The sequence below is a fragment of the Typopeltis vanoorti genome, chromosome 6 (genome assembly GCF_054136105.1).
Source record: "Typopeltis vanoorti isolate ZY-2024b chromosome 6, IOZ_Tvanoo_1.0, whole genome shotgun sequence".
NCBI lineage: Eukaryota > Metazoa > Arthropoda > Arachnida > Uropygi > Thelyphonidae > Typopeltis > Typopeltis vanoorti.
In genome coordinates, this window is record NC_143554.1 from 128,054,898 (window position 1) to 128,080,980 (window position 26,083).

Consider the following 26,083-nt stretch of genomic DNA (forward strand, 5'->3'; position numbering starts at 1 on the left):
CTTGACAAGTAACAGACTGATTTGGAGGAAAATTGTAGATAATAATTTAGTAATGATGTAATTTTTTTCATGTAGTACTATCATATCCTGTACACCCCCTTGAGGGTACATGGCAGGAATTTGATGATGATGAATTTTCTTTAGAACTCAGACTTCAGTCTTTGATTAACAGTCATCTACAGAGTGAAGAACTAAGCTCAACTCCTGTTTGAATAGGTTTAATGCCACTTTTCTTAACAATGCGGTTCATATTTCTCTCATTCACTCCCTCAAGTCTGATAACATTCTAATTCCCCAACTAAGATGAGTTTTCTCTTCTTAGGTTGAGCATTACATCACATCAACCACATCAGTCTCCAAAACTTTTATTTTGTTCTAAACATTGCTTTTTTTCCTGTAGAATTCTTAACATTTAATAAATCCAAAACCCATCACTTGCTTCAGAATACTAGAGTGATTCTAGAAGAAAGCTATCCGTAATGGATAACTCTCTTTCACTGACCTCCACCATTGGTGGAGGTCAGTGAAAGAGAGTTGTTTTTCTTTCTCACAGATGCTCTTTTTTTTTTTTTTTTTTTTATTGTCATTTATAGGTATTTCCAAGGTCACTGCTGCACCAAACTGGTCATCACCATTCTTCTACTTTCCTCAAAATTTTAAATCTTGCCTAGAGCATCAAAATGCTAATTCATCTAGAATTTTCATTCAGTGTTATTTCTCTTTTCATAAACCAGTACACTAAGAGTGCACCTACAAACCATTCTCATCCTGCAATACCATCTACAATTGAAATGATTGTTCAAAATTATAGCAATTTAATTTGCTTAAGGGTTAAGACTGAAAAACTGGGAGGTGACATCCACATAGCCTTTTAGGGAATGTGGGGAACTGACCAGGGCTCCTGACCTGAGGTCAAATTCTTACCTTCTCATGGTGCAACCTGTTGGGTATCTACCTGGATACTGAACAAATGAGTATGGGCTAACAATTTGGGATTTAGCTGACTAACTTCTATTCTTATTGGCTTAAACCATAATTCAAAATGATGGTACATCATAATAGAATTTCATGCTGGCTGTGACATCGCCCAAATGCACAAGACCTATGTTGTTTTCGTTATTGAACCAGACAGAACATCAAAAAGTCAGCTACTGGAACAAACTCAAACTCAACATCAGCAGAGATCAAGATTGGCACTATCAACATAAGAAGCATCAATGGAAAAGAAATGAAAACAGCAGAAGATTTGGATAAGTACCAGATCGGCATAATAGATGTTCCCAAAACAAAGAAGACAAAAACAGGTGAACTCTTTCTAAATAAGAAATGCAAGATGTTATAATCAGGGAAAAGGAGTGACCTATAATATTAAACTAAATGCGAGGATAATCTTCTTGAATGGCAGACAATATCAAGTAGATTGATCTGGACTAATATCAGAATGGGGAACTAGACAACGAGACTTATTTGTGCTTATGGTCCTAGAGAAGGTTCTACTAAGGAGGAATTTCCACTAAGTGGAGGAATTTTTCAAAGCACTAGAGAAGGCAGCTAACACAATGAAAAAGAAAAAGTTGGTCTTATTGGAATCTGAAAAGCAGAGTAGGAAATGATTATCAGACATATATAAATGTTTTGGAAAAATTTGGAGAAAAGAGCAAAAGCTAATAATAATGGTAAGTACCTGCTACATTTGTGTTCACACATGGACTAGTTATCACTTATACATTGTTCCAATGTAAAAATGTGCACAAATTCGCATGGAGAGAAGAAGCAAGGAATAAGAAAAAAGTCTCATTGAATATGTTACTGTCGACAGTTATGTTCTAAAATTGGTTCAGGACACAAGGGTATACAGAGAATTTGAAATAGGAAGCAATTACCATTTGGTCTTGAGCAAGATAAAATTGAATTTCATATTGAAAAGAAGGGTGTGTAAGAAAGTTTTAAAATGAATCAAAGTTGAACAGCTTTCAGATGTGTGAGGATCAGATCACATGTGGTGAGGTTGTCTGTAAGGATAGAAAAGTAGACTCAAATATACAAACATTATTCAAGAAAAACTGAGTTTGAAAACAACCAAACCCTGGAGAATCCATGGCAAACTCTAAAGAAAACTTTGATTCAGCCAAAGAGGCATGTGGTGAGGTTGTCTGTAAGGATAGAAAAGTCAGAACTCCGTGGTGGACACTCAGGAAGTTAAACAGGCAGTGAAAGAAGAGAAGGAAGAATACTAAAAATTCCTGGCAAATAAGTCAGCTTGTGCTCTTAGAGAACACAAAGAAAAATGTCAGAAAGTAAAGTACTGTGTAAAACTAGCTAAACAAAAGTCATGGGAAGACTTTGGTAAGAACTTAGAAAATAAATATCAGGAAGGTGGTAAAACATTCTGGAGGCTATTAAAAAAAAAGCTCAGAAATGGAGGAAAGAGTAGGATAAAGATATTCTTGATGTATGGAGTAAATACTTTGAATGATTGCTAAATGAAACAAGCAGTGACAGCATGGTGGCAGAAAACATACAACAGGACTGGCATCTGGAATATCTGTACTTAAAGCAGAAAAAGCAATCATAATCCTGAAATGTGAAAAAGCAGCTGGAGTAGAATGATATTTAATCAGAAATGCTTAAATATGGAGGTATAAAAGTTTTACAGTAGCTACTCTGTATAATTCAGAAAGCCTGCTCAGAGGATCGAGTTCCAGATGACCAGAGCAGAACACTCATAGTACCCATCTATAAAAAAATGAAATAAAGCTGAAAGTGAATTACACTGCAATTTCTCTACTCTGTGATCAAGACCTGGCAAGATTTATACAAGTATTCTTGAGAAATCGCTAAGATAAATTGTTGAGGAAAAGCTTGGAGAAGAACAAGCTGGGCCAAACAGATGTCAGGATCAGATTTTCACTTTAAGACAAATAGTTGAGAATGATCTGTATTTAAGTTTTGTAAATTTTGAGAAAAATATTGTAAGAAGGATCCAAGATATTTTATAATATAGTGTAATTTGGAAAACTTAGTTTATATGATTGATTTTGATCAATTAAAAATAACATCTAATAAATATTTGACAAATTTTATGTAATGATATAAGTGATATGTTTACAGGAAGGCAGGATATATTGTTTTATTGTTAACTAGTATTCACAATTCATACATGTTTTTTGTAGACTAGATTTCTAAAGACGTAAGTAATTTTAATCTATCTATCTATCTATATGTTGATGCATGACAGTCATTGTGTGGAACATAGAAGATTTCAGGATTTGCCTTGATATTGTTCTTTCATTTTTAATGTATGTCAAACTCAATAATTATATTTGTTGTGTGTTTGGAATTAGAGAATTTTTCTTGCTAGTTTAATCATTTATTACTTTGATTTAATAGCATAGTATAACCCAGTAAGGAAAGCAAAGCAAGATCTTTATTATCAACATTTTGTCTCAAGTTACTGAGCCAATCTAAAAGTTAGAGCTGTCACAGTTGGTCACAGAGACAAAAGTAAGAGTGTTTGAATATTCAATCATAATATTTGTGATTTAAGCCAATAGTGTACTATTTGGTCAGCTGGGTTCAAAATTGCCAGTCCATCCTAATTTTTCAGCTAGTGAGACATGTAGAGAAGTTGTCTGCAAGATCAGTGTCCTTAGGATTTTCCCATAATGTAAAACACATCTCCTAGAAGATGTATGATGTTATACATTATGGGGGGGGGGGGGGGGGGGTCACTACCCAGAACAGTTTCAATCTTTTTTGAGGTCTCATCAGTGGGAGCCAGACCATAATACTAAGGAAAAATAAGAATCATGATGGACACAAGAAGCAGATCAGGAAAAGAAGAAAGCATACCAAAAGTTCCTAGCAAATAAATCAACTGATGCCTTAGAAGAAGAATACATAGAATAATGTAAGAGATCTAAGCTGTGGGTAAGAGTGTCTAAACAAAAGTCATGAAAAGAGTTTGGTAAGAATATAAAAGATAAATAGCAGGAAGGCGGCAAAATTTCTGGAGAATAATCGAAAAAGCTTAGAAATGGAGGAAAGAGTACTGTAAAAGGAATCAAAGATGATAAAGGTAACATGAAAACCGAAGATATGGATATCTGAAGTAATTACTTTGACTGTTAAATGAAACAAGCATTGACAGAACAGTAGCAGAAAATTTTCAAGAGGAATGCAAACAGGAGTACATATCAATATTGGAAGTAGAAAAAGCCATCAAAAACTTGAAATGTGAAAAGACAAATGAGTAGATGAAATCCAATTAAGAATGCTTAAATGTGGAGGTATAAAAGTTTTGTGGAGGTTGCACTACATAATTCAGAGGTCAGAATGTCAAATTCCAAAAGATTAAAGTAGAGCTCTCTCTCTCTCATACTTCACATCCGTAAGAAAGGAAATAAAGCTGAATGTGGGAATTACAGAGGAATTTCTCTATTTTCCCAGATAAGGTTTATGCAAGCATACTTGAAAAGAGGTTGAAAATTGTGGAAGAGAAACTTGGAGAACCAGCTGGATTCAGGCCAAATAGAGGTTAAGATCAGATTTTCACTTAAAGACAAATAGTTGAGATATCATGGGAATATGACAAGGATTTGTACTTAAGTGTTGCAGATCTGGAAAAGACATATGACAAGGTACCCAAAGAAAAGCTTTTCAATACACTACAATTATATGGGGTAAATGGAATATTATACAGAGCAATAGTCTATATTTAAGTTGTAAGTCAGGAGTTAGAATTGAACGAAATACTCGAAAATGATTTGATGTAAAATCAGAGTTAAGACAACGACGCACATTATCTCCACTCTTATTCATCATCTATATGGATCACATTATGAAAGAAAGTGGCATCATCATCATGATCATCATCATCAAATTCCTGCCATGCACCCTCAAGGTGTATACAGGATATGATAGTACTACATGAAAGGAAGTGTTCACTTGTTTGCTGATGATGCAAAGTTGGGTAGAGCAATTGTGAGTGCACAGGATGTCAAAATGTTACAGGATGATTTGGATAGTTTGGAGGACTGGGCTAGGAAAAATGGATGTCAGTTTAATGTGGCAAAGTGTAAGGTTATGCACTTTGGGGTGAAAAGAACAGCAGCAGTATATCGCATTGGTGGAACCGAACTCCAGGAGATTGATGAGGCCAGGGATTTGGGAGTGTTGGTGGATAGGGAGTTGAAGTTTAGGGGGCACATTGCAAAAGTGACTAAATCAGCTCATCAAAATCACTTGGCTTCTGAAAAATACTTTAATATGCAGAGACAAACAAGTTGTTGTTCCTCTGTATCGAGCCTTGATAAGACCCCCACCTGGACTACTGTGCCCAGTTATGGGCACCAGAGTTTCTTCGTGATGGGGAGGAAGTGGAGAGGATCCAGAGACGAGTGACCAAGATGATAGAAGGTCTGTGGAATGAACCTTATGAGAATAGGTTGAAGATTTGTGGGTTGCAGAGATTGGACGATAGGCGAAGGAGGGGTGATATGATTGAGACATTCAAATTACTGAAGGGTTTCTACAAGATAGATCCAAAAGATATTTTTGAAAATATGACTGGTGGTGGGAGGACTAGGGGCCATGCATGGAAGCTGGGCAAGAGCGTGGTTGACAAGGGTGTTAGAGCTAGGTTTTTTACTTGGAGAGTGGTGAATGAGTGGAATAAGCTTCCAGAGTCTGTTGTGGGTGCTACGACCGTGAATGAGTTCAAGGCACGGTATGATAGATACTGTGTCAATGTCGAATAGTTGTTCTTGACATGATGTTAGGGCTTCCCTCGATGAGTCTGTCGACTTCTTGGAGTTGCCCGGAACAATAATAATAATAATAATAATAATAACAACAATAATAATAATAATAATCTACAATTTTCCTACAAATCAGTCTGTTACCTGTCAAGACTCCAACAATATCAGACCTTATATTTCTATCTTCTAAGGCACTTTTTACCAAATCAATCCACCTACATTCTAGGTCTCCTCTGGGTCTTTTTCCTGCCAACTTGGCAGAGAACACTTGTTTTGCTAATCTTTCCTCTCCCATTCTGTTTAAGTGACCATACCACTTGAGATTAGCTCTGCTAACACATTCCTGGATGCTAACAATGTCAAGTTCTTTTCTAATAGACTCGTTTTTAATATGATATTGCCACTGATGCCATCTGTTCATGCCACTAATCTTTCTCCGAACTCTCATATATGCAGTTTCCAGTCTTTGATCAAGTGTTGTGTTTTATTTCTAACCCAGCTCTCAGATCCATAAGTTAAAATTGGTTTGAACGCTGTCTTGTATGCAGCTAATTTAGTGTTTAGACTAATTTCTCTCTTACTCCATATAAATTTATTCAGTTGACTTCTTACCATACCAGCTTTGTTGATTCTGCTGTCTATTTTCATATTTATTGGTTGGAAGTTTAATTTCCACTTGGTTAGACTACAATAAATTTAGTTTAATCCTTTATCCAAGTGTATGCAAACAAAGTTTGCACCTGAAGTAGTTCAGCACTGAGCCAACTCGTAGTAAAGGTGGACCGAGCTCTCTAATAATAAGGTGGTGCACCTTTTGGCAACTCGTATAAGTAAATATGACCTCTCCATTGCTTCTGCCTTAGTATCAACCACTTCTGGGTCCGATACACTGACGAGACCTGAATAAAGGTCAAAACTGGTCTGGATAGTGGCCCTTCCCTTAATGCATAGCTTTATATATGTCCACAAGGAGATGTGCTTTGCATTATGGGAGATACTGAGACAAGGAGTGATGAGAGCTTGGTCCACCTTTACTACGAGTTGCCTCAGTCCTGAACTACTTCAGGAGCAAACTTTGTTTGCATACACTTGGGTAAAGGATTAAACTAAATTTATTATAGTCTAACCAAGTGGAAAATAAACTTCCAACATCTTTCTCTAAATCCAGAGTAAATTAATAATAAGGTGGTACACCTTATGGTAAATATGACCTCTCCATTGCTTCTGGATCTGCCTCCCACTGACGAGACCTCAATAAAGGTCAACGGTCTGGGTAGTGGCCCTTCCCTTAATGCATAGCTTTATACATGTCCACAACAGGGCTGCCACTCACATTTTTCAAAATTCCCCAGATTAGACCTCAAAAATTCCCCAGGTAGTAATAACTAGGCTCAGATTTTTAGGTCGTAAAAAAGTGCAAAATATGCATCCAATTATACACTAAAAACATTCGAAATATACTCTTAAATATGCAAAAAAACTCTAACTATGCACTTAAATATGCCTTTATTAATTTATAATTCTGCATGGTTTAATTAAAACATTACACATAAATTAAAAACATAATATAAAATACAAAAAAATTGACATTTAAATAGCTACCTACTAACTGACCAGAAAAATTACTTAAAAATTTGCTCATTTTTTTATTAATTTTTTTTTTATTAATTCTCTCTTTCTCTTTTCCTGTAACAAAGTATACTTTCATTTAAAAAAAAAAATTAAGTTTATATTATACGAAGGATACATGCTTAACTTACTTTAATTGACATTTCCTCCCTCTTCTTCTTTGCCAATATCTTCTGGTAATTGATCACATTCCCTTTGCTGTTTTGCGGTATTAAATCAATTTTTATATCTATTATGAACTGTGTGACTTTCCAACTCCTTGATTAATGTTTTCGATGGCTCCCAAGAAGTACACATTGCATTTTGTCTCGCTAAGCACTGCTTTGCTAGGATTCTGTCTCTCACAGTTTCTGTTTTTAATGAATTAGCTAATTTTGTTTTTATACAATTCACTTGTGAGAAAATTCGCTCCACGCATGCAGATGAATGCGGCAGAATAGTAAGATTTGTCATAAAATATGACAGTAAACCATATTTATCATTATTCATGCCATCTTTTATGTCAGTCAATGAATGCCAATATCGAGGAATACCAATATCTTTAGGAATTGGTAGCTCTGATGCTACGAGTTACCACCGATAACTTCTCCACTCATCATCTATATGATTTAACCTAATATCATCAACAAGTGAGGGGAATTGAGCAACAAGAGGAATAATGGTAGATGGTAACTGGCTAGGGTCACTGCAAAACGTTTGGGTCCAAGATTCGTAATTTTGCAGCAATGCTGTCTTCTTCAAAGACAAATCTTTTCTTTATTTGCGAACTAAGTTCCACAAGAACCTTTAAACAATCATTTTTAAATCTCAACAAAATTATCTTCGAAAGGGTTTCTAATTAAGTGCGCCATTGCTCTACCACCGAGGTAAATATCATTGACATTTTTATAGTTGTTTTGGTTTCTTAGATCAATTTCTGATAATTTAGCTATTTTTAAAATCTCATCTTTAATGAAGCAACTAAGTAAATTGAAATATTCTGTTGATACATTTAGGAATAGTTGGTGTAACCTGAAATGCTTTGATTGAAAATCTATATTAAGTGTATTTACTTTTTCAAGAATATACTGAAGGAAAAAAAGCATTGGTCTGGTTCCAAGGTCAGTGTATCATAATCCAAGTAAGTGTATCATAAATTTTTTTGGCATTGTCAATTTTATCTGTCCTTGATTCATTTTGAAAGTATAAAACTAATGCATCATACTGTTCTAAAATAGTTGATATCTCTTTTTCCCTCGACAGCCACCTGGTTTGAGCAAGTTTGGGAATTTTATGTGTAGCTATATCAGCAGCTTCTTGAATGAGTACAAAATCTCTTTGCTGCTTAGCACTGCAGGAGAAGTAGGAGGTTAAATCCTTTAGAAAAGCTTCTAAGTATGAGGGTAAAACACTGACTGCATGACTAGCACATAGAGAAAATGAATGACAAACGCAACCCATCACAAAAACAGATGGAAAGTCATCTTTCAACAGTTTCTGAAATCAACTGTTAACGCCCATCATGGAGGAATAGTTATCACTACCAAACCCAATGATATTGCTAGGGGGAATGCCATGATCCAACAGAAGAGTTTTGACAGCACTGTAAAGACTTTTAGCACTTCCGTTCTCTACACATACTATGTCTAGTAACGCATCAGCTACATCTGTTTTATCTGTATCAAAATACCGTACAACAACAGCCAAGATTTGAGTGACAGAGATATCTGTACTCTCATCTATTATAATTGAAAATTTTTGATTCTTGCATATTTCAGTAAGTTGAGACTTTTCATGGAATGATATTCCATCCTGAATAACATAAGAAAGTTTAGTTTTCTTCATTGCCAACTTTCTAGCAATTTGGCTATCCAGAAATGCGCGTTTACACATCGTTACAAAATGATCAACATGAGAAAATGGGACGTTATGCTCAGAAAAGAAGCTAGCAATTATTAACTCACTCCTAGCTAATTGTTTATCCTCTGTTGATGCTTTCTTATTAAGAAATTGAGTAATAACAGCTGTCGACTTAGCAGACTGATAATTACTTTTATGTTTGGCTGAATTTTTATGCTTTATATTAGCGCAGATTTGTTTGCATTTTTAAATGTAATATTACAACACTTACAGTAACTGGTATCTTTGCTGTTCACATCTTGCTGCAGCCAATCTTTTAATTCAGGATATTTTAACCAATCTTCTTTAAATGCTTGAGAATACCACTTCTGTTATTTCTTTGATGGCTCCATATGGTTGGATTGGAAGTACCATAAATATGAAAATAAGTAAAAATATTGATAATTTAAACAATTTGTGAGCCTGTGTAGCTCAGTGGATGTGGCATTTGCACACCACCGCACTTGGCCGCACGAAGGAAGACTTGGTTTTGAGTCTAGTCGGCGACTAGAGGAAATTTTTCTAAGCCTTTTTTCGACCAGTTCCCCAGTTAGTCGATCTCTGGCACGGGCAAGCAGGTTTTTCCTCCCGGAAACTCGGGTTTTTCGTCCTGTAAATTCAAGAAAATCGACCGTAGAACCCACATTATTTCAGACATTAAATATATTGTGTTAGGGTTAGGGACCATGAGATGGCGGCACATTTGAGCCGTCTTTCTTCACTGCATACCGCTTAATTAGTGATAGCCTTGGGCCATCTGTCTCTGATTGGGTACCAGTGGAGATTGAACCGCCCACTCAGTCTCCAAAAGTTAGATAGGGCTAAATGGCCTCGCCTACTCCCGTATACGGGAATAAAAAGGCGTTAGCTGATTTTTTTTTTGATTTAAACAATTTGTCAAACACTGTACAAGCACAAGGCTCTCCACGATAACAGTGCAAAAGGTTGCACGATATTTAACCTGTGTGATAAGAAAGGTAAAATGAAACCAGAACAGAGCAAAAACGGTTTATTTATCAAATTTATCAAAAAAAAAAATTGTGAATATAATAGTAAAATATGACAAAAATATTAAAATTCAAACTTTTGTTCAAATTTCCCAAGATTTGGGGAGTTTATTAAAAATCCCTAGATCCCTAGGTAGCACCTAAATTCCCTAGATCTTGGGAAAAATCCCAAGGAGTGGCAGCCCTGGTCCACAAGATGTGCTTTGCATTATGGGAGATACTGAGACAAGGAGTGATGAGAGCTTGGTCCACCTTTACTACGAGTTGCCTCAGTCCTGAACTACTTCAGGCACAAAATTTAGTTTAATCCTTTACCCAAGTTTGCATAAACTTGGGTAAAGGATTAAACTAAATTTATTATATTTCCATATTTAATTTACCATCTTCATTAAAAATCATGCCTAAGTAGATGAAATGTTTTACTTGTTCTATAGTTTCTCAATGCCTCCATCTATTTTCATTGTCTAACTTGTTATTGCTGACCTTCATACCATATCTATTACAACAATTATTCAATTTAGTCGGGGAATCTTGCAGACTTGTAGCAGATTTATTTAGAAGTATAACATCATCTGCCTAAAGCAAAGAGCTGAGATTAACATCTCAAATTTTGATATCAGATTTAATACCACTTTCCTTCATAATGTGATCCATATAGATAATGTATAACCTTGTCTGACACCAAATTTAACATTAGACCATCTTCCTGTACTTCAATTCTAATTGCTCACTTACAACTCAAATAAAGACTAAATATTGCCCGGTCAGTGTTTTTTTACCACTGTGCTGTCACTGATTGTTTCATTCAGCAATTTTCCGAAGTAATTACTCCATACATCAAGGATATCTTTTTCTCCAGTTCTCATGTCACCTTTATCATCTCTAATTCCTTTTACAGCACTCTTTCCTCCATTCCTAAGCTTCTTCAACAAACTCCAGAATATTTTGCCACTGTCTTGATATTTATTTTCTATTTTCTTACTAAAGTCTTCCCATGACTTTTGTTTAGCTAGTTTTACACAGTGCTTAGCATTTGTCTTATTCTCTAAGGGCACAAGCTGACTTATTTGGCAGGAACTTTTGATATGCTTTCTTCTTTTCCTTCAGTGCCTCATTAACTATCTGTGAGCAATAAGAATACAATGAAAATAGGCAGTAACATTAAAAACATCAAGGGCATCTTGAATGGAGAGGCTATAGAACAAGCAAAACATTTTGGCTATTTAGGAACAATTTTTAGTGAAGATGGTATATTAAATATGGAAATAGATAACAAAATTAGTAAAGCTGATATGGTAGGAAGTCAACTGAATAAATTTATATGGAATAAAAAAGAAATTAGTCAAAACACTAAATTAGCTGTATATAAGATAGTATTCAAACCAATTTTAACTTATGGATCTGAGAGATGGGTTAGAAATAAAACACTTGATCAAATACTGGAGACCAGAGATATGAGAATTCTGATAAAGACCACAGTGAACAGATGGCACCATTTCAGTATCACATTAAAAATGAGAATATTAGGAAAGAAGTAGACATTGTTAGCATTCACGAATATGCTAGCAGAGCTAATCTCAGATGGTGTGGTCACTTAGACAGAATGAGAGAGGAATGATCAAAACAAATGTTCTTTGCCAGGATGGCAGGGAAAAGACCATGATGTTAGTTGGACTGATGAAGTAAAATGTGCCTTAGAAGACAGAAATATAAGATATGATAATGTTGAAATCTTGACAAAGAGCAGATTAATTTGGAGGAAAATTGTTGATTAGTTGTTGAATTGTTGATGATGATTTTATTTATTTATTTTTAAATAAATAGGTATCAGTAATAAAAATTATATGCCTACCTACCTTTTGGAAATTTTGCTTTAATGATGAAACACCAGCACAGTTATTGAGCAAAGGTTTATTCTTATTATAAATTGCATATATAAGTGATCCTATTGAAAACATGTCACTAGTAGTATCACAGGTCATGGTTAGCACGTATTCTGGTGCTACATAGTCCAGATGTGGCTGGGAAACTGGTGGATAATCTGCTTCAATTTCATGAAAAGGAAACTTTGGCTGTGGTAGTAAAAAAAAATGATTTTATGTACTGATTTTATATACTGCATATCACAATTAAGTTGTTTTTGTGTGTGTGGGGGGGTGTTATAAATTCTTTTCAAAATGAATCAAATTTGAGAGCCAAATTACATCATATCTTTCATGTGTGACATTTTAATTATTTTTATAAATTTAATATAACATGAAATATTTAATTTATTAACATATCATAGGGTTGTTCTTCGGTTCACTGGTTTCCCCACCTTTTGCACTTCAGCAGCCCTTTAACCATTAAGTATATCAGCTATTACTCAAAATCAGTCTGCACTTAATTGACCTTGTGGTGCATGCTTTGTCTCAATTTCCTGAATGATTTTATGGATTAGATTAGGATGAATCCTAATCTAATCCATAATTGACTCTCCAGTTCACAGCAGTAAGCTGTCTACTGGAGAGTGAATTGGCTTAGTGAGCAAGCAAAGGGTTATCATTATGATGGGTGATTTCAACTATGGCAATATTGATTACAATGAAGAGTTAGCGTCAGGGAATAAGGAGAATGAATTTCTTGAGTTCTTAAGGGACAACAACCTTATATCATCCGTTATATCATCAAAGGATGTGATTGTGAAATGGAGTTTCTAATCGTCCCCTAGTTGGAGAGAGTGACCATAAAGTGATCACATGAGAACTTCTATAAAGAAAGGATATATGTGGAACTATAAGACTGGTGATTATGGAAAGTTTAGGAGAAAACTGGGAGCTACAGCATGGAAAGAGAAGTTGAGTGGGAAGGATATAGACACTGCACGAGCATCGATCAAAAGCCATTTACCAGCAGTAATGTCTGAGTACATTCCAAAGCTGAAAAGACTAAACAAGGTAAGAGATGAATGCTGGTAATGATCAGTTGCATGAGGAGTACAAGGAGAAGACCAGGAAGGTGACTTGGTTTGGGCAGCAAAAGTGGAGTATGAAATTAGCCAATCAAGCTATGGCATGTTTCAAAGCTATTCATCTGCTGTCTCTATTGCTTTCCTAATGACAACTCTGAAATTCGACTTACTTTCCTTCAATGCCAATTTTCTTTGGTCTAATTTTCCAAATAGCAAATTTGGAGATATTAATGTTCATAACACCAACTGGCTTTCCTCCTCCAACTACAAAGACCAAGCAGATAAAGATGGTGAGACATTCTATGACCAATGATCTTGCGCATTGTCCACATGCCTACAAGAAAATCAAGTTAATCCTAAACACTCTAGCTTATTCTTTCAGTAGTCATCCATGTACATAGACAGAAAATCTTCTCCAGGCAATACAGACCACAATCTAGTAGGGAGCTCTTCTTCTATGGCCTATGGCACCACTCACGCAAACAATCTGATCCAGAAATTGTTTGCCATTATAAGAATGCCAACTGAGGTGATCTTTTCAACTTATTTGCCTCATTCACTTGGTATTACTGTTTTTGGCCTTCTAACCCAAACATATGCACAACACAAACACTGAAACAATCCATATTGGTACATAAACATTTATTTTCCATTCCACTCTAAATTTCATTACTCTAAGCCTTGGTTTTCCAAAAGATGTACCAAGTTTATATAAGATGAAAAAGTGGTCGTTTCATAACTGGCTTTCATCCTAATCTATCTTCTTTTACTGCTTATGCTAGAGCCTGAAATATATATATATATATATATATACATATATTAATATCACTCCCACACAAAAGGCCACAAAGTCTATAGTAAATAAATAAATTATGTTATGTGTACTTAAAATATAAAGAGCCAATAGGCTTTATTCGGTTTTAAAACAATGTGGGATTTAATATCCCCTTAATTTAAGTAACTTAATGGGTGCACCTTTTTGACAACTCGTATAGCAGAGTATATAAGTTCTTTTTGCTATACCGTTTGGTATTAATTTGGTCTAGCTACTCGCTGATGAAGCCTCAATAAAGGCTGAAACCAGTCTGGGTAGTGACCTCCTACCATAATGTAATAACAGCATATTTCCTAGGAAATGTGTTTTTCAATTATGGAAAATACCAAGAATAGCGATCAGAACTTCACCACCTTTGCTCCAAGTTGCCGGAGTTTGTACTACGTACTAGGACTACTTGCATTAGTTCATGCTAGTAATCGCCGATACTTTTATAGTTTACTATATCCGGCATGAAACTCTCCGATTCCAATCTTTGAGTTTCTTATTTGGTTTTAAAACAATGTAGGATTTAATATCCCCTTAATTTAAAAAAATATGTTATGTGTGCTGCACAAGAACTATCACCACATCAAAACCAATTTCAAAACTGTCAAAAGGAAGAAAGCTGTCCAAACAGCAGTCAGACCATCAGGTTTCCTGCCAAGGCCACTGGCCATAATTTCTATCCAACACTGCTGCCACCCTATTACACCAGGATGGCTTTATTGCACCATCACCTGCTCAACAGTAAAAGACAATCTTTGGGTTTCACACATTTTCTCAAATGCATGTGTTGTTGATCTTAATAATTGTCTCATAAACATTAACTCAACTTCCCTGATGGCCTTTCACCAGAAAGAGATCAAAAGAACGTATAAAATTATAAACCAATCAGTCTCCAAGTCCTGAAAACATTTCACCAACTGTTCTGAAGGCTTGTGCTCCAGAGTTGGCTCTTGTTGTCCAGGTACACTGCAGCTGCAACCTTTCTTATTATGGACAAACATGCAAGACAGCCAACATTCACATAACAGAGCGCCAAAATTACATCAGATTTCACCACTACAGCCTCTCAGGATTAGCAGACCATGCCCTGGATACCCGACACAGAATCCATTGGAAAAAAGCCACCTTACTCCACCAAAGTAAATTCAAGTCCGAGAGACTTTTACTGGAATCAGATGCAGTTCTTGCCAACTACCCAAACCTAAATAAATATGGTTGTGTCAGATAAATATGGTTGTTATTCAATTTAGTCAGAGAATCCTGCAGATTTGCACTAGATGCATTTAGAAGTACATCATCATCATCTTTATAAAACCAAGAGCTAAGTTTGACAATATCAATTCTAAATTCAGGCCTCATCCCACTTTTTCATAATATGATCCATATAGATGATGAATAAGAGTGGAAATAATGTGCATCCTTATCTGACCCCTGACTTAACATCAAACAATCTTCCTGTATTTTTTTCAATTCTAACTGCTGAGTTACAACTTAAATATAGATTATGTACTGCTCTGTATAATGTTCCATTTACCCCATATAATTGTAAATGTTTTCAAAAGATTTTATCTGGGCACCTTATCATATACCTTTTCCAGATCTACAAAGCTTAAGTACTACTTGATTGTCATATTCCCCATGATTTCTCAACTATTTGTGGTAAAGAAAAAATTTGATCTTGACAACTGGTATTCAGCCTGAAACCAGCTTGTTCTTCTCCAACTTTTCTTCCACAACCTCTTTTCAAGTATGTTTGCATAAATCTAGAACCACTTAGTAGAGAAATTCCTCCATAACAACTGCATTCCCTTATTTTTTATAGATGGGAACTATCAGATCCCTACTCCACTCAGAAAGCTAAATTCCAATCTCGAATTTGGCCTTCTGACCACACCATCTGAATTATGCAATGTAGCCACTGCAAAACTATTATACCTCCATATTTGAGCATTTCTAGTCAAATATCATATACTCCAGCTGCTTTTCCACATTTTATGTTTTTGATGGCTTTTCTATCTCAGGTATTGATATAATATATACACACTGTGTTTATATGAAAATTTTCTACTATTGACCTGTTACTGCTAGTTTCATTTAGCAGTTTTCAAAGTAATTAGTACAGACATCTAGGATATCCTTATCTTCAGTTTTCATGTCACCTTTCTCATCTTTGATTCCTTTTCACAGTACTCTTTCCTCCATTTCTAAGCTTTTTCAATAGCCTTCAGAACATTTTGCTACCTTCCTGATATTTATTTTCTAAATATCAGAGGTGTCAAAGTTGTATAACTGGGAGGAGACTTCCACGTAGCCTTTTAAGGCATGTGGAGAACCGACTGGGGCTTCTGAACTAATGTCCAATCCTCACCTTCTTGAGGTGCACCCTATTAGATATCTCTCTGGATATGAATGCAAGAGGATGGGAGGGCAATTTGAGATTTAGTTGACCAAACTGTATTCTTATTGGCTTAAACCACAATGTAAAACGATGATGTAACATGATAGAATTTCATGCGGCTGGGGATTTGCCCAGTTAAACAAGGTCGCCAGTGTTTTCATCAAGGCAAACAGCAAAAAGTCAGCTACTGGAACAAATCCTAGAACACATCCGAGTTCAACATCAAGTTCAAGACTGGTATTATCATTATAAGACGCATCAATGGAAAAGAGATGGAACTAGCAGAAGAATTGGATAAGTACTAGATCAACATAACAGGTATGATTAAAAGAAAGAAGACAAAAATAGGCGAGATGTTTCTAAGCGACAAAATGTTATATTCAGGCAATAACAATCAGGAAAAAGAGGAAGTGGTTATATTGTTCAACACTAAATATAAGAATAACCTTCTTGAATGGCAGGCAATATCAAGTAGAGTGATGTGGGCAAGTGTCAGAATGTCGAACTGGACAATGAGAGTTGTTTGTGCTTATAGTCCCACAGAGGGTTCTAGCAAGGAGAAAATATAGGAATTTTTTGAGACATTAGAGAAGGCAGAAGGCTCAATGAAAAAGGAAAAGTTGTTCTTTTTTGAGACCTAAACAGCAGAGTAGAAAATGATTACCAGACATACAGAAATGTTTGGGGGAAAATTGGGAGAAAAGTGCAAAGCTAATAATGGTATATGCCTGCTAGATTTCTGTTCAGGATATGTTGTTAGTTATTACTAACACTGTGTTCCAACATAAAAAAAATGCACAAATTCACATTAAGAGAAGATGCAAGAAATAAGAAAAGTCTCATTGATAGTTGATAGCAATGTTTCTCACTGGTTCAGGACACAAGAGTATACAGAGGATTTGAAATAGGAAGCAATTGCTACGTAGTTTTGAACAGGATAAAGCTGAATTTCATATTAAAAAGAAGAGCGTATAAGAAATTTTTAAAACAAATCAAGGTTGAGCAGCTTTCAGAGGTAAATTGTAGACACACACATACAAACAATATCCAAGAAAAATTAAAATTTTGAAAACAAGAACCAAACTTGGAGATTCAATGACAAATCCTGAAAAAAACACTGAGTGATTCAGTCAGAGAGGCACGTGAAGTTGTCTGAAAGGATAGAAAAATCAGGACTCCATGATGCACTCAGTAAGTTAAAGAGACAGTAAAAAAAAAAAAGAAGAAAACATATTGAAAGTTCCTTGCAAGTAAGTCAGCTTGTGCTCTTAGAGAATACAGAGAAAAATATAAGAAAGTGAAGCACCATATAAAACTAGCAAAACAAAAGCCATCGGAAGACTGGTAAGAACATAGAAAATAAATATCAGAAAGGTAGCAAAATATTCTGGAGGATATTAAAAAAAGCTTAGAAATGAAGGAAAATCTGAAGATAAAGATATTCTAGATGTCTGAATAATGGCAGAAAACTCCCAGCAAAAATGCAGTCAGGAATATATATCCATACTTGAAGTAGGAAAAAAGTCATCAAAAACCTGAAATGTGGAAAGGCAGCTGGAGTAGATGAAATTCAGCCAAAAATGCTCAAATATTGAGGTATAGAAGTTTTACAGTGGCTGCACTGCATAATTCAGAAGGCCTGGTCAGAGGGTCGAATTCCAGATAACTGGAGCAGAGCACTTATAGTACCAATCCATACAAAGAGAAATAAAACTGAATGTGAGAATTACAGAGGTATTTCTCTACTGATAGTTCCTGGTAAGATTTATGCAAGTATACTTGAGAAGCAGCAACTAAGAAAATTTCTGAAAGGGAAGCTTGATGAAGAACAAGCTGGATCCTGGCCAAACAGAGGTTGCCAGAATCAGATTTTCATTTTACAACAAATCTTTGAGAACTTGTTGTTATAGGATTTGTATTTAAGTGTTAGAGATGAGGAAAAGTCATATCACAAGGTGCCAAGAGGAAAGCTCTGGAAAATACTACAGTTATGTGATGTAATGGGATATTATATCAAGCAATACATAGTCTCTAAATTTAAGTCAGCAATTAGAATTGAAAGAGGTACAGGAAGATGAGTTGAGGTAAAATCAGGTGATCATTAACGCCATTGTTATTTATTATCTATATGGATTACATTATAAAGGAAAGTGGTATTAAATCATCATCAAATTCCTGACATGTACCCTCAAGGTGTGTACAGGATATGATAGTACTACATGAAAAATTTACATCATTACCAACTTCCAATCTACAATTTTCTTCAAGATCAGTCTGTTACTCGTCAAGACTCCAACATTAACAGATCTTATATTTCTATCGTCTAAGGCACTTTGTACCGTATCAATCCACCTATATCTTGGTCTTCCTCCGGGTTGTTTTCCTGCCAACCTGGCAGAGAACACTTGTTTTGCCAATCTTTCCTCACCCATTCTGTTTAAATGACCATACCACCTGAGATTAGCTCTGCTAATGCATTCCTGGATGCTGACAATGTCAAGTTCTTTCCTAATATCCTCGTTTGTAATATGATATTGCCATATTTTAATATGATGCCATCTGTTCACGCCTCTAATCTTTCTCAGGACTCTCATATCTGCGGTCTCTAGTCTTTGGTCAAGTGTTTTACTTCTGAACCAGCTCTCAGATCCATAAGTTAAAACTGGTTTGAACACTGTCTTGTATACAACTAATTTAGTGTTCTGACTAATTTCTCTCTTATTCCATATGAATTTATTCAACTGACTTCCTACTATACCAGCTTTATTGATTCTGTTGTCTATTTCCATATTTAATTTATCATCTTCACTAAAATACATGCCTAAGTAGGTGAATTGTTTTATTTGTTTAATCAGGGTTCTCCGTTCACAATGCAGTTGACATTTTCAACGATTCTGCCTATTTTCATTGTCTTTGTCTTTTTATTGCCGACCTTCATACCATATCTATTACAACAGTCATTCAATTTAGTCAAGGAATCTTGCAGATTCGTAGTGGATTTATTGATAAGTATAACATTGTCTGCATAAAGCAAAGAGCTGACATTAACATCTCCAATTTTGATATCATGTTTAATACCACTTTCCTTCATAATGTGATCCATATAGATAATGAATAACACAGGGGATAATGTACATCCTTTTCTCACACCACATTTAACATTAAACCATCTTCCTGTACTTCCTTCAATTGTAACTGCTGACTTACAACTCAAATAAAGACTAGGTATTGCTTGATATAATGCTCCATTGACACCATATAACTGTAGCATATTGAATAGCTTCTCTCATAGCACCTAATCATATGCTTTTTCCAGATCTACAAAACTCAAATAGAGATCTTTGTTATATTCCCACTATTTGTCGTAAAATGAAGATCTGATCCTGACAGCCTCTATTTGGCCAGAATCCAGCTTTTTCTTCATTCTTCTCTACCATTTCTCAAGAATACTTGCATATATCTTACCAGGAACACTCAGTACGGAAATACCTCTGTAATTCTCACATTCCGTTTTATTTCCCTTTTTATATATTGGTACTATGAGAGCTCTACTCCAATCATCGGGAATTCGTCCCTCTATCCAGGCCTTATGAACTATGCAGTGCAGCCACTGCAAGACTTTTATACCACCATACTTCAGCATTTCTGGTCGAATATCATCTACTCCTGCTGCCTTTGCACATTTCAAGCCTTTGATTGCTTTTTCTACTTCGAGTATGGATATGTATTCCTGACTGCATGTCTGGTCGGTGTTTTTTACCATTGTGCTGTCATCACTGCTTGTTTCATTTAGCAATTTCTCAAAGTAATTACTCCATACTTCAAGGATATCTTTTTCTCCTGTTTTCATGTCACCTTTATCATCTCTAACTCCTTTTACAGTACTCTCTTTCCTCCATTCTAAGCTTCTTCAATAACCTCCAAAATATTTTGCCACCTTCTTGATATTTATTTTCTATGTTCTTGCCAAAGTCCTCCCATGACTTTTGTTTAGCTAGTTTTACACAGTGTTTCGCTTTCTTACATTTGTCTCTGTATTCTCTAAGAGCACAAGATGACTTATTTGCCAGGAACTTTTGATATGCTTTCTTCTTTTCCTTCACTGCCTCTTTAGCATCCTGTGTCCACCATGGAGTTCGGATTTTTCTATCCTTGCAGACAATCTCACCACATGCCTCTCTGGCTGAATCAATCAAGGTTTTCTTCAAGGCTTGCCACTGAATCTCTAAAGTTTGGTTCCTGTTCTCAAACTCTTTCATTTTTAATTCAATAATCTTTGTGTATTTTCGTCTACAGTTCACATCTGAGAGCTGATCAACTTTTATTCGCTTTAAAACTTTCTTACATGTTATTCTTTTCGATATGAAATTCAATTGTATCCTGCTCAAGACTAAATAGTGATCACTTCCAATTTCAAATCCTCTGTACACTCTGGTGTCCTGCACAAGGGAGAAAACATCACCATCAACAATAACATAGTCAATGAGACTTTTCTTATTTCTTGCCTCTTCTCTCCATGTGAATTTGTGCACATTTTTATGTTGAAACGTGGTGTTAGTAATAACCAGTCCATGTCCTGAGCAGAAATCCAACAAATATTTGCTATTATTATCAGCTATGGTCTTTTCTCTAAATTTTCCCAATATATTTTTGTATGTCTCACAATCATTTCCTACTCTGCTATTTAGATCCCCAACAAGGACCAACTTTTCCTTTTTCATTGTGTCAGATGCTTTCTCTAAAGCATTAAAAAATTCCTCCACTTCTACCTTAGTAGAACCTTCTGTGGGACCATAGGCACAAATAAGTCTCATTGTCCAGTTCCCCATAATCTGATATCAAAATTGGTGATATTAATCTTAGCTCTTTACTTTATGCAGATGATGTTATACTTCTAAATAAATCCAGTACAAGTCTGCAAGTTTCCCTGTCTAAATTGAATAACTGTTGTAATAGATATGGTATGAAGGTCAGCAATAAAAAGACAAAGACAATGAAAATAGGCAGAAGCATTGAAAATATTCAATGCAAGGTGAATGGAGAACCTATAGAACAAGTAAAACATTTTAGCTACTTAGGCATGATTTTTAGTGAAGATGATAAATTAAATATGGAAGTAGATAACAGGATCAACAAAGCTGGTATGGTAGGAAGTCAATTGAATAAATTTATATGGAATAAGAGAAAAATTTGTCAAAACACTAAATTAGCTGTATACAAGACAGTGTTTAAACCAATTTTAACTTATGGATCTGAGAGCTGGGTCAGAAGTAAAACACTTGACCAAAGACTAGAGACCGCCGATATGAGAGTCCTGAGAAAGATTATAGGTGTGAACAGATGGCATCGATGGCAATATCATATTAAAAACGAGGATATTAGGAGAGAACTTGACATTGTCAGCATCCAGGAATGTGTTAGCAGAGTTAATCTCAGGTGGTATGGTCACTTAAACAGAATGGACAAGGAAAGATTAGCAAAACAAGTGTTCTCTGCCAGGTTGGCAGGAAAAAGACCCAGAGGAAGACCAAGATATAGGTGGATTGATATGGTGAAAAGTACCTTAGAAGATAGAAATATAAGATCTGACAATGTTGTAGCTTTGACAGGTAACAGATTGATTTGGCAGAAAATTGTAGGTAGGAAGTTAGTCTCTCTCTCTATGTTCACTGGGCATCTACAGATGCCATATGGTTACTCCGATGCTCGATGATGTTCCACACCAGGCCTTGCCATGTAGTCCTGTTGTTTGCTTTTCTGGCAGCCTCAACTCTCTTCAGAGAGTTGAGGCTGCTAGATCCATCCATCTCATTGATGGTCTACCCATGCCTCTTTTTCCAGGAACTTTACCTTCTATTACTGTTCTGAGAAGTCCTCCTTCCATCCTTTCTATGTGTCCAAAATATTTTAACTTTCTTCTGTCAATATCCTTAAGGAGCCTTAAAGTTGTACTAATCTTTTCTAACACCCAAAGATCAACCATGATCTTTGTCTTGCTAGAATTGAGTTGAAGTCCTCTGTTATTACTGATCTTGTTAACTTTGTCAAGAATTAGTCCTAGTTCTTCCATGTCATTACAAAGGAGTACTGTATCATCAGCGTATCTCAGATTACTGATCAATCTACATCCTATCGTAATTCCTGTGCTGAGCTCATCCAATGCTTCACGCATGATGTCCTATGCATATATACTAAACAAGTGAGGAGAAAGTAAACATCCTTGTCTAACTCCTTTTCCAACTAAGGAAGTTAGTAATGATGTAAATTTTTCATGTAGTACTATCATATCCTGTACACCCCTTGAGGGTAAATGTCAGGAATTTGATGATGATGATGATGGATGATTGCAGTAATTGTATTAACCCTGTTTTTTCTCTCTCTTTTTTTTTTTACTTTGTCCTCTTTTTTGCTGTCTCCTCTTCCCTTTGTTTATTTTTTCCTGGTAGATCGTGAAGAGCTTCGTAACACGTGGACGCGAGCTGTATGCAGCTTGCAGGCCACTTTGTGCCCCCCCCCCGGAGATAAGATATAATAGAAATAAGTAGATAGTAGCAGTCCATAGTTGAGACAGCTGACCATTAACGATAATTAGGTAAAGAGAAAACAAAGATAAAGTAAGGTAGTGGAAGTACGTGAAATAGAATAATGTGAAAGTATAACCACAGATATTACAGCACCATTATATACATTTGTGGTTTAAGCCAATAGAGAGTACAATTTGGTCAGCAAAATCCCGGTAAATCCTTATTCATTCAGTATGTAGTTATGCCTACTAATAGATGCACCATGTGAAGGTGAAGATTGGACATTAGGTCAGTAACCTGTCAGTATTAAACATTTCTGATAGGTGATGTGGATCTCCTCCCATTTATTTGTTATATACACTGCTCAAAACAATTAGCAGATATTTTAGTTTCTGTCAGATAATTATAAATTTCTACAAATAATTATAACTATCGGGTACTATATACATGAATAAATATTTCTTACTTAAGGATAGGATGTAATTGATGGTATATTGTTTAAATAATCGATATTTATTACAAATTTAACAAATTATACATTTTAGTGTGAAATAATTTTAACAAGAATAGCCAAAAAACGCTTTTGATAATTGAATAAAAATTGAGTAGCTCTCAGATGTGAACTGTAGACTAAAATACACAAAGATTATTGAAGAAAAAATGAAAGAGTTTGAGAATAGGAACCAAACCTTGGAAATTCAGTGGCAAGCCTTGAAGAAAACCCTGATGGATTCAGCCAGAGAGGCATGTGGTGAGGTTGTGTGCAAGGATAGAAAAATCAGAACTCCATGGTGGACACAGGAAGTTAAAGAGGCAGTAAAGGAAAAGAAGAAAGCATATCAAAAGTTCCTGGCAAATAAGTCAGCTTGTGCTCTTAGAGAATACAGAGACAAATGTAAGAAAGCGGAACACTGTGTAAAACTAGCTAAACAAAAGTCATGGTAGGACTTTGGCAAAAATATAGAAAATAAATATCAAGAAAGTGGCATAATATCCTGGAGGTTGTTGAAGAAGTTTAGAAATGGAGGAAAGAGTGCTATAAAAGGAGTTAGAGATGATAAAGGTGACATGAAAACAGGAGAAAAAAAAAGATATCCTTGAAGTATGGAGTAATTACTTTGAAAAATTGCTAAAGGAAACAAGCAGTGATAGCACAGTGTTAAAAACACTCAAACGGCATACAGGCAGGAATACATATCCATACTTGAAATAGAAAAAGCCATCAAAGGCTTATAATGTGGAAAGGCAGCAGGAGTAGATGATATTCGACCAGAAATGCTGAGGTATGGTGGTATAAAAGTCTTACAGTGGCTGCACTGTATAGTTCAGAAAGCCTGGACAGAGGAATAAATTCATGAAGTATGGAGTAGAGCTCTAATAGTACCCATATATAAAAAAAAAAAGAAATAAAACTGAATGTGAGAATTATATAGGTACTTCCCTACTGAGTGTTCCTGGCAAGATCTATGCAAGTATACTTGAGAAACCGTTGAGAAGAATTGTGGAAGAAAAGCTTGGTGAAGAACAAGCTGGATTAGGGCCAAATAGAGGCTGTCAGGATCAGATCTTCACTTTACAACAAATAGTGGAGAAATCATGGAAATGTAACAAAGATCTCTATTTGAGTTTTGTCGATCTGGAAAAGGCATATGACAAGGTGCCAAGAGAGAAGCTATTCAATACGCTACAGTTATATGTTGTAAATGGGGCATTATATCAAACAATTCTTAGTCTTTATTTGAATTGTAAGTCAGCAGTTAGAATTGAAGGAAGTACAGGAAGATGGTTTTAATGTTAAATCTGGTGTGAGACAAGGATGTACATTATCCCCTCTGTTATTCATTATCTATATGGATCACATTATGAAGGAAAGTGGTATTAAACATGATATCAAAATTAGAGATGTTAATGTTAGCTCTTTGCTTTATACAGACGATGTTATACTTCTAAATAAATCCGCTACAAGTTTGCAAGATTCCCTGACTAAATTGAATAACTGTTGTAATAGGTATGGTATGAAGGTCAGCAATAAAAAGACAAAGACAATGAAAATAGGTAGAATCGTTGAAAATGTCAATTGTGTTGTGAACAGAGAACCTGTGGAATAAGTGAAAAATTCAGCTACTTAGCACGATTTTTTACAGAAGATGGTAAATTAAGTATGGAAATAGACAACAGAATCAACAAAGCGGGCATGGTAAGAAGTCGATTGAATAAATTCATATGGAATAAGAGATAAATTAGTCAGAACACTAAATTAGCTGTATACAAGACAGTGTTCAAACCAGTTTTAACTTATGGATCTGAGAATTGGGTCAGAAGTAAAACACTTGACCAAAGACTAGAGACCGCAGATATGAGCGTCCTGAGAAAGATTAGAGGCATGAACAGATGGCATCAATGGTAATATCATATTAAAAACGAGGATATTAGGAAAGAACTTGACCTTGTCAGCATCCAGGAATGCATTAGCAGAGCTAATCTCAGGTGGTATGGTCACTTAAACAGAATGGGCGAGGAAAGATTAGCAAAACAAATGTTCTCTGTCAGGTTAGCAGGAAAACGACCCAGAGGAAGACCAAGAAATAGGTGGATTGATACGGTACAAAGTGCCTTAGATGATAGAAATATAAGATCTGATAATATTGGAGTCTTGACAAGTAACAGACTGATTTGGAGGAAAATTGTAGATAGGAAGTTATTAATGTTGTAAATTTTTCATGTAGTACTATCATATCCTGTACACCCCTTGAGGGTACAAATCAGGAATTTGATGTTGATGATGATATTGTTGTTGATGCTTTTGCTAATTTTTAATAGGGAGCATATGGTCTCCATTAACAACCTAAACAGCAGTACATCTTGATTGCATGAACCAGATAAGATGATCAAATAGTTGTTGTTTGATATTTCCCCACTCTTCTGGGAGAGGAATTTCAAGCTCTTGAAGAAATCGTTTCGACAAGTTTTAACATGATTTTGCATGCAGTTGCGTGTTCTACACTGCTGTATATTAAGAATACTTTTAAATAATGTGGTACGTTTGTAAATGATTTTTATTACTTTATAATTTACAAGAAAACCAAAATATTCCCTAGTTGTTTTGTTTTGAATT

General features: G+C 35.4%; 1 protein-coding gene across 2 annotated transcripts in view; it reads right to left on the bottom strand.

Annotated features, from left to right (window-relative positions):
• The window catches only part of LOC150105927 (SCY1-like protein 2), a 304,184-nt gene that overhangs the window by 225,072 nt on the left and 53,029 nt on the right, over positions 1-26,083 (bottom strand). For both annotated transcript variants that reach the window (XM_090393688.1, XM_090393689.1), the window contains one exon: positions 12,130-12,345. In XM_090393688.1, the coding sequence (XP_090249814.1) occupies positions 12,130-12,345 (216 nt within the window). The remainder of the gene's footprint in view (positions 1-12,129; positions 12,346-26,083) is intronic.